Source organism: Oryzias melastigma, linkage group LG22 (genome assembly GCF_002922805.2).
Source record: "Oryzias melastigma strain HK-1 linkage group LG22, ASM292280v2, whole genome shotgun sequence".
Taxonomy (NCBI): Eukaryota; Metazoa; Chordata; class Actinopteri; order Beloniformes; family Adrianichthyidae; genus Oryzias; species Oryzias melastigma.
This window is the reverse complement of record NC_050533.1, coordinates 13,098,381-13,108,708: the sequence shown is the minus strand read 5'-3', so window position 1 is coordinate 13,108,708 and position 10,328 is coordinate 13,098,381. Positions and strand designations below refer to the sequence as shown.

The window sequence follows — 10,328 nt, the reverse complement described above, 5'->3', positions numbered from 1 at the left end:
CCCCCCTGCGCGCGGCTGACACGAGCACGCTAGTCTGTCCTTCTCTCCTCTTTCAGCCCCGCGTGACACATGACGCGCGGCAATAGACAGACTGTCTCCTTTTTCTTTTTTTTCATGAAGGTTCTCCTCTAAATCAGGTGTTTAAACTCCTGATTTTAAAGCGTGTCTTCTCTCCCTCACACTCTGTGGATCTGTCGGTAACAAACAGCGCACCTGCGGAATAATCCAGTCTGACCGAACCATTTTCAATGAAGAGGAGGGAGGTCCGGTGACGACATTTCCAAAACAAAATATATAAACATTGTTACCTTGACATTAAAAATACAGGTATTTGCGATTATATATTGGTTATTGGTTTACTGAAATAATGTTTTCTGTTGTGTCCTTTTGTCATCATTCGGGGGCTCCGTGCCCCCCCCTTCTCAGTCTGGGCTCCTTGAATCAGCCGCTCCGTAAGAAGAAGAAGAAGCGCGGCTCTTCGGGGGGTTTCTCCCGTGTTCATTTAAAAGGAAAGTTTATCGCAATAGACTCATTTCACTATCGAAAAAAGTAATATCGCAATAACGATAATTATCGTTTTATCGCCCAGCCCTATGTAGAATATATGGTTATTTGGTTGTGATTTTTGCAAATGTTTATAAAAGAGTAACAGGTTTTTGATGGAAAGGTTTTCTCCCCACGATCTTGGGTCTAATTTACCTAGGGTGTTCCACGTGGTCTTGCTCAGGACTTTGTCCAGATTCTCCAGTACTTCTACTCCAAATTGACTCATCCAAGTCTTTAAGAACCTTGCTTAATGCACTAGTAGCAGGTCATGTTGAAACAGTAAGGGTCCATCCCCAAACTCATCACTTGAAGAAGGAAGTATGGAGTTGTCCAAAATCTCTTGAGCACAGATTTTTTTTTTTTTGCACTGAGTCTAAAAGGCCAAGTTTCTGTGAAACAACCCTGCACTATAATTCTGTTTCTCAACTATGGTCCTCAGGACACACAGTTTTGGATGTACTTTGTATTTTATGCTCAAACTCTCCTGTTTCTTCTGACTTTTATTCTCAGGCTTTTCCTGAGCTTGCTGAATTGAATCTGGTGTGTTTAACCAGTTTAACATGGAAAAAATGCAGACCAGTGTGCCCCGAGTACCAGTGATGAAAAACAGTTATAGCTGCTCCTCCACCAAAATTGACTGTTTTGCAGTTTGGCGTGTAGGAAAAGTTTGATCGTCACACTAGAGAAAGTATCTCCACTGCTCTGGAGTCCTATTTTTTAAGCTGCTCCGTCCGATGCTGCATTCTCCTTTGTGATGCATGGTTTGAATGGCGTTGGTCAGCTATAGTAAACCACTCCATGAGTCCATATTGTTTCTGAACTAGTGATTTGGAGGTCTGTAAGGATCTACTCTGTCTAAAGTTGGTGATCTCTGCACATTAGGCACCTCAGACCTGCTGATCTTGTTCTGTCAGTTTCCGTGGCCTACCTCTTTATGTCTGAGTAATTAGTGTTCCCAGTTGCTTTCACTCTGAATTGACAGTGAAATATTTAGCTGTGTGGAAATGTGATGACTAAGCTCCTCATTGTTTCATACATTTTGTAGAAGCATGTGTAAAATTACAGTTAAACTTTTAACCCCCACCCTAAAAAAAGATGTATTGATAATTCTTGACCCCTTTACTCCATGTTATTAATTTAATCTTGAATACAATGCTAAATATGAACTATGACGCTTTTAGAAGTAAGCTGTATATTGCAGGGGTGCCAGAGCATAACCCGGCTACTGCTGGGCGAAGGCAGGGTATACCCTAGACAGGTCACTAGTCTGTCGCAGGGCCTCAATCACACACCCATTCACACCTATGGACAATTTGAGTCACCAATTAACCTATGAAGCATGTTTTTGGACAGTGGGAGGAAGCCGGTGAAAACCCATGCATGCACAGGGAGAACACACAAACTCTACACAGAAAGGTCCCCAGTTGTTGTTTCTGTTTCAGATCCCGCTGTCGGGATTTGAACCAGGGCCTTCTTGCTGTGAGGCAAGAGCGCTAACCACTGCGCCACAGTGCAGCCCTGTATATTGTATAAAGGGAAAAAAAAGAAATTCTGGAAAAATCAGGTTTTTGGTGGTTCTTGCGTTATTCTTGACCTGCCTGACCAATTTGCTCCCTGCAGTAAGTGATAGTATTACATTTTCTTCCTAATCATGGCAGTGACAAAACAGTGCCATGCACTTTATACTTACAAAAGATTGTTTGCACTGTTGCTCTTGGGACTTGAGCTGTTGACGCCTCGAAGTGACTTAGCTGACTTATTCAAGTCAATGATTTGCTTTTTCAGATCTGCTGAGCTTCTTTGACTTTCCCATTGTAGCATTTGTGGGTGTGTGATTCTAATGATCCCTATTTAAATGACCTCAGCTTAGCCACCAGTTGAAGTCACTCATAATTACTCACAAGAAGTTAAGAGGTTATAATATGTAACTCATTTCTTTGAAACAATGTTCTAAGTCACCAAAAATCCTAAGTCATGTTGCTGTATGTATATTTTTGACCCATCAGATTTGGTCACATTTTCAGTTGACCCACAATAAAGTCATAAAACAACCAAACTTCCATGATTCTTTTTTGTGACATTAAAGCATCTGTTCCAATCTCTCTATCAGAGAAAAATCAAGAGTTGTAGAAATAACTGGAAACTCAAAGATCAAACTTTGTGATCTTTACAAGTGTATGTAAACTTTCGACCACAACTGTACCTGTTTAAGCCTCCCACACAAAGATATATGTTTAAAGAAGTATAGATATTTTACATAAATGTGCATTGTAAAATAAACCTGTTCCTCTTTTTTTTTTGTAATTCTTCACAGATATCATCAAAGCCGAGTGTCAAAAAGGCGCTCCTGATTTGGTCAATGTTATGCGAATGTTAACCTCTGAGAGCATACCAAACCTCCCTCCAGGTGGAGAGCTGGCAAGCAAGTACGTTTGAAACATTTTTAATATTACCCTAATTGACAATTTTTTCTTTAAAATGAATGCAATATTTTTAGGTAGTTAATTGTAACCCTAGCAGCTCACATTTGATCAAAATGTAAACTAATAGTTTTTCAAATTTGTCCTATACACAGACGAAGTGTTATTGAAGCGGTGTTCAACAGACTTAACCCATCAAAAAATGATGAAACAGTAAGTATTTGATACATTTTTAAGTATGTATGCATTTTTTTTTGGATTTTGCATGGTTGTAAGGGGGTTGACAACAAAAGGAACTAATCCATTGCATGTTTTTGCATCTTAAAAGAATTGCTGTTATGACTATATTTTGGCTAAGTGTTGGACTAGCTTTTTGCATTAGAAAAATCAATTTAATCAAGGTTAAACTGAAGTTATTATTAAATTAAACAGTGTTTTCTTTATTATAAGGCTGTGTTACTTCTCAAAAATTAGAGAAGTGCAGTGGTTCAGATACCTTATTAGTATAAAGATTTGGAAAATGTAGCTTTATTTTTGAACCCTTCCACTCTCTTTGGGGTCCAGATGACTCAACCCTTACATTGATGTCTGATTCCTTCCATGACAAAGGTGGACAGGATTTTATGTCTGCCATGGACATTAGTGAAACTCAAAAATCAATGATAAAAAAAAGTTCAGCGCACTGTCTTGTGGGGTCCAGATGACCCCACTTGTAATGTAAACAGACCAAGGAGAGCGGAAAGGTTATACAAATGCTTTTCTTCCTTTTAAAAATTACTCAAAAAATAGTCTACACAGAAATTATTAGTTTTAATTATTATTAATACAAAACTATTTATCTTTATTATCACAATCATTGACTGTACATGAGAATTGGACTGAGTGAGTTTAATGTCACCCATAAAAAATGACTTGCTTCTGGTTCCCATGAAATGAAGTCAGTTCAGTTGCCATTTTTTCACGATTCAGTTGTCGCCATGTTAAAACTAGATGTCATTAGTAAGCAGGGATTGGTCCGCGTCAGTCTGAGTCGAAGTTTCAATGGCAACCACTCTTGCCGATCAGGAGGGAGTTTGTTGGAAGTCAACAGCCCTACTTAAATTCAAGCTGGGGAGAATCGTCAAGAATTTCAAACATTCCACGTGAGACCACCTACTTTAATTGAGGCATCTGATTGGTCATGAAAAAAATATCGGATTAGTAAGAACGTCTCAAAAACACCTTTAAAGCAAGAATGGTTGTTGTTAAAAATATAATGACTGAGTAATAGCTGTTTTTTTTTTCAATAGAAGTCTATGGGATTTTAGCTTCTTGGGACCAGTGGGTACATCCTATTTAGAATGCCAGTGGGGAGGGGTCACTCAGCCCAATTCTCTAACCCTGGGCTCACACTGCATCCAGTCCAGCTCCACTGCAGCTACGGCAGAGGACTCGCATTGGCTGCAGATGGCTGCTGCAGCCACAGACTCTGCTGCCGACTTTGTGAGACTCCGAACTCACATAGGTTCACACGATAACCCGCCATTTACACAGGAAGTACTACTACACAAATCCTCATTCCTCCGTGATATTGGATTATATTCACAATATGATCACCTCTGTGATCAGCCTCTTGTTGTCATGGTGTGAAATGACCGATATGATGCTCTATCACACACCTTGAGACCCTGTGTCAGCGGAAATGACAATGTTTACACCATGGTGAAAACACAGCAAGTACAGCAGGAAATAGATTTTATTTTTAAAAATGTACTGCATGCACTTTACACTGGCCTGCATGATTTCTAGTTTAGGTCATTTAATTTGCCCCAACTTCACCAAAAAGTGCTCCGGCTCGCTCCGACCTCCGGCCAAAGTTTGAATCCAACAAAATGGATTCATAGTGCGCAGGGATTGGGGGAGTTTAACTGGAGCTAGACTGGGTGCAGTGTCAGCCCGGGGTTATGCAGTCAATGATCGCGATATAGCTCTCTGACCCATTCTTTTCTCAGTATCTATTTGCTACAAAGATATCTGATTTCTTGTTTGCGCGGAAGTAACTTTTTTTTTTTATATATAAAATTCTAAACAACAAATATAGAAATATTTTTCAAATGTTTGACTTGTTCCAAGAAGCAATGAAAGAAAACGTGGTTGAGGTTAAAAAAGTATAGAAAAAAATCCCCTAAAAAATGTTTTTTGTATTTTTAACTTTAACATTTTCTTTTTTTTCTCTCGTCAGTGTGACTTCTAGGCTTTTTTAGGTTACTAGTAATGTTGGAGTATATAGAGCACATAAAATCAAAACTCATATTTACTCACATGTCAGTTTTAGGGATTAACATGGCAATGATCACTGAACAAAACTGTGATTCTAAATTATTTTACCAGCTTTAAATTTCCAGCATTGGTACAAAAACACTGTGCTCCATACTTAACTTGGCACACTTTAGAATTTCTTAGAAATCTTAGAAAAATATTCACACCAAAAGAGCCAGATTACTACATTGTTGCTCTGACTGAGTGTGCTGCAGGTACATTAAACTTTTGTTTGGGACTCTTCTTTGTCAAATCAACATTAAATAACTTTAATCTTGTACAAAATTGTTTCCCAACTTTAGTGATTATCAACATGCAATTTCCGCAACTTATAAAGTGACGTTTCTTTAGCGATAACATTTTAATAGTCAGTTATTTATATTTATAAAAAGCAAAGATATTTTTTATGGTGCAGCTCTTCCCCAAAATGTTTGCTTGTTTGTTTTAAACTGTAATATAAGTTTAAAAAAAAAGCAAGAGAACAATTATTAACGGCCTCTCTGCACAAACTTGACAAAGTAGATAAACATGTAATAACTTAATCAATGATTTTGACATCACTTTGGAATTGGTGTTTACTGTAGGAAATGCTTGTAAATGAAGACTACACAGCAGGAGGTAAAAAAAAAAACAAATTCAAGGAGATTATGCTGGACATTTGATTTGTTGTAGGACAGTAAATGGAGACATTTTTGCAAGAAAATACACCGTTTTAGTCAAACATCAATAGTTTTGTTGATACACTGTATAAAGAAAAGTGTTCTACCCTAAATGTGAAGGTGTCTGCAGCACACATTTCTCTTATTTAATCAGTCAAGTGTTGGTGTAATGCAGGGGTGGGTAAACTGTTTGACTGGTGGGCCACAAAGGGTTCTAAAATTTGACAGAAGGGCCAGACCAAAAACCTGGATGAAAACATATTTGAATCTGGAAAATAAATGTATGTATTTTTTTAAAACTGAACATTTTGGAAATTCTGTTTGGACTTCTGGAGAGTCAAAACTTTGGCTTTTGTTCTCATTTTAGTGCCAATTGCACCAATGGGTCGATGTCCATAAGAGAAAATGCAAACTTAGAGAAATGCTGCGTCCATGTGGTGTTTGATTTATCGGAGAAGTACCTGTCTAACACTCGTGAACATCAGAAAAACAACAAATGTTCTGACACCACATAAACAAAGGTCAATGGATCTGTAGTGTATTATCTATGGGGACACAGCAAAATTACAGGTGAAATAAAATATTCATAGAATAATCATTATCACTTATTATAGTTTAGCAGGCCAAATTACATAGTTGAATGAGCTGCAATATGCCCATCCCTGGTGTAATATTTGAATATAAATTTGTTGTGATAATCCATAATCACAATATATATATAATTTAAAATGTATTGCCAGAAAAGACAGTAACTCCCAGACTCAGCACTCAAAATCTGCGGGAACAATGTAAATGCAAACTATTCCTTTACAAAGTTATATTCAGAAATTTTGATTATATTTTCTAACATTAAAATTAATTAATTTTGTAAACTTTCAAAAAGGGATTTATTTTAAAAATTCCACACGTTGCCTAAAAAAGTTGTATCTTAGGATTTTTTTTAATTTTCAAAAATTTTTCAATAACTTTGGCTTTAAATCAGTCTGTGTTATTGATTAAAATTATAACACAAACATCAATAGATGTTTAGACTCTTTTGTTGCATTTCCTTTGTAAGTTAAGCTTTGTGTTTTTCCAAAAACTTAAAAAAAATACTTTTTTTAGTCAGGAAGTATATTATGGTTTGCTGCTGAAATTATTTAAAATAACTCGTACATAACAATAGGAGAGTTGCCCTTTAAATGTTAATATAGAAATTTCAATAGTTTAATTTTTGAACAATGGTGTGAATGCTATATTTGTGGGAGATTTTCTTTTTCTTGAGAAGAATTAAGTATTTTGAAAATCTGGAAGAATTACAGTCGGTCTGAAGGGGCTTTTCCTTCCTCTCTTCCTCTCTTCCTTCCCTTTCTCATGAAGGACTCTGCGTTCACAGATGACATGTGGTAACACACCTTCAACTACTAACACTGCATAAAGTTTACAAACCACCACCCTCTCAAGACCCACAGCAGCTCAGCTCAGCAGTCTGTCTCTCCGTCACTCTGAGCTTTTGGTTCCTAAGAAGGGAATATCATGGGAAGAGGAGGAATTGCATGCACACAAACCTGGAATAGTGCAGCACCTGCAGTCCACTTGGAGTTTAGGATCCCCACCGTGTCGTCTCTGTTTTATGTTCACTCTCCCTAATATTCTCCTCTAAAGTAATCCACAACAAGTGAGTCTACAAGTTTTTCTTTTTGATTAGGAATCCGCTTAAAGGGTAAAAGGGTTTGCTGTAATTATTTTTGATTCACATTTCCTTGTGTGTGTCTGTATATTTCTGTTTTTGTGAAGTGCAATTGTCCTGTACAAACAGCCTGTATTTAATGCAGCTTGATTTTAAGTTAAAAATGAAAGAAATGACTAAAAAAAGAGAACTTCTTATGCACTATTTGCCTTTTCCTGCTCTCCTGTAACTCTAACAAATATCTATCCAGTGAAGATTACTGCTTGTCCTCCAGCCACAATGACCTTGTGCTTCAGTTATTTTTTCCCGCACTTAGTTTTTGTTCTTTTCACAAAACGGGTAAATTGTATAGTTGACAGCACAGTAAGCTCTCTATATCAAACCAGTTGAATCCTATATATTTTTTCCCTTGTGCTTTGTCTTTTGTTTTTGGCTTACATTTTATTTTTGTTGTTGTTTTTTTTTTGTACATGCTCTAATAATAACAGTAAAAATGTCAATTTAACAGTATGAAGTGGAAAGATCTTTTTTTCCCATTTTATATGAAATAATTGTCATGTCTATGTGAAAAGACTAATATTAGGGCGTGTATGTCTGCGCATGTGTGTTCAGTGGAAGGGACTCTAAAGTCCAACTTGTGAAGGTGGATCTTCAGGCGACAAACAGGTGGAGAATTGCCATCACTATGCTCCCATACTTACCAGTGGTTGCTTCTTTTTTTTCTTTTTTGTAACTAGTGTTTTAGTTTTACCTTAAAATTCTTTTTTTTTACTAAGTCTAAATGGCTAAAGAAATATACAAATACTTTTATATTTTTTAAATTAAGTGGATTTGACTTTGAATTGAATTAAAAAGTTGATAAAGTACTAGCCAGGCAAGTTGTCATATTTATGAATTCCATAATGTAAAACAAAACCACTTTAGGTGCCATGAATTTTTTTGATCACCTTTTCAGCTTTATTACAGCCTATGCCATTTTTTTCCACACAATTCAGTTTTGTATGTGATGTAGGTAAGTTATAAAACATTTAGAAAACCTTAGCAATTCAGAGAACGAGAACTCCAACGCTTAGTTTATGTTGTGGACAAATCGAGAACAAATATTCAAACTTTGAGAAACTTCTGGTGGTTTTAAGCACCTTCCTAATCCATTGTTTGCTTTACGTAAAAACTGTTTTCTAACCTCACTTTACATCTGTGCTTGCTGCTAAAGTATATTATGTGTGGGTTAACTTTTATTACATTTCCCTTCCAAGAAAAAAAAGTGAAAAAAAAAATGGTCACTAATGAATTTTTCCTTACACAGTAGATGTATTTCTTGATGAGAAACTATATTTTAAATTTATTTACCATCTTTTTTTGCATTACTATGAAAGTTTATGTATGTATGTATTTCTGGCCTAATTTCCAGAGGAATAAATTGTTTAACTTGAGTTAGGTTTTTACTATTTTAGTTTATTTTATTTTTTGTGACAATAGTTTTCCTCCCGTAACCTGTTAGTGTTTTCATATATGTGAGAATGATACAAAATTAATTGAAAAGACAATCCTAACAAGTCACTGCATTTAGTTTTGTGGTGGGTATCCTTTCAATTCCTTTATAAATCTTTAATTCAACCTGAAATAGCTGCTTTCTAAAATGCTTTTGTGGCAAACATGCCAAAGACCCTTGTATTTTAGCAAAGTTAAAAAAAAAACTTTGCTCTTACCCTGGTAAAAGTTTAGTTAGAAAAAAATGAAACTAACTTTATCTCTGAATATTAAACGTGTTTTCTTTGACATTAAAAAGTTTTGGTTATTCGTGCTGGTGTGAAGAATCAAATAGATTCCACCTGCACTCAAAGAGCACAGGATGAATCTGCAGAACAAATGTGTGTGAAGAAATGCCAGTGTGATGATCAGCAAGTGACGTTGGATAATTTAGCAGAGAATTGCTAAAGTACTTTAAAAAGAGTCCTGAATCGTGTCTTAACTGCTAAATTTAAAACAAATGCTGCATGTTTTGGGGGAAATCATATATAATCCTGAAACAAGTGATATTTGCTATAGCAAAATATAATTGAAAATTACTCCAAATACGTTTTAACATCTATGAAAACAGATATTGCAGATTTGTCCCAATGCAAAAATGTACAAATAATATTGGGAGTGAGCTATTTTAGGTTTTTAATTTTCCTATGTGTGTATTTGCATAAAAAGAAAATTTAAATTCCTTATATTAAAGTAGGTTAGAATCAAATTTCCCCTTTTGAAGCTTCTAGAATAAGCCCTATTGGTCTCTAAAGTTTCTTTTTAGATGCACTGAACGTTCTTATCCAGCACTTATTTTGCAAACCTTAACGGTATTATTTTTGTAAAAAACAAATTAATTTAGTTTACAGATTTTCTTCAAGATAAATAAGCAGGAAACACCTTGTTACATTATTTAACTCTCAAAATAAGTGTTTGTTTCAAAAATGTTTGGCTCGGAACGGCTAAATTCTAAAACCAGAGGGAAAAAAAAGAGTTTCAATATTTAGCTTCACATCGTGAAAATGTTCTATAATTGGATTAGGTTACTTTTAAATTAGTATTTATATGGGACTGTTTTGGAAATTGCTAAAATCTCATCCTTTCAGATAAAACTTGATGAACTCATTAGTTTAAAGAGTATTTGAGAACAGATATACCTCAAACTCTGTAGGATGTATTTTCTTAACCTAATGTTCTTAATTTATCCCTTAAGTTAAAAAAAAA

General features: G+C 35.6%; 1 protein-coding gene across 3 annotated transcripts in view; it reads left to right on the top strand.

Moving 5' to 3' along the window:
* Window positions 1-10,328, top strand: part of ppm1aa (protein phosphatase, Mg2+/Mn2+ dependent, 1Aa) — a 17,490-nt gene extending 7,162 nt beyond the window's left edge. For 2 of the 3 annotated variants that reach the window (XM_024265989.2, XM_024265981.2), the window contains 3 exons: window positions 2,861-2,972; window positions 3,122-3,179; window positions 7,299-10,328. In XM_024265989.2, the coding sequence (XP_024121757.1) occupies window positions 2,861-2,972; window positions 3,122-3,179; window positions 7,299-7,340 (212 nt within the window). In that variant the 3' untranslated portion in view covers window positions 7,341-10,328. Of the gene's footprint in view, window positions 1-2,860; window positions 2,973-3,121; window positions 3,180-7,282 lie in introns of all 3 variants that reach the window. The other variant, XM_024266003.2, reaches the window with a different exon arrangement.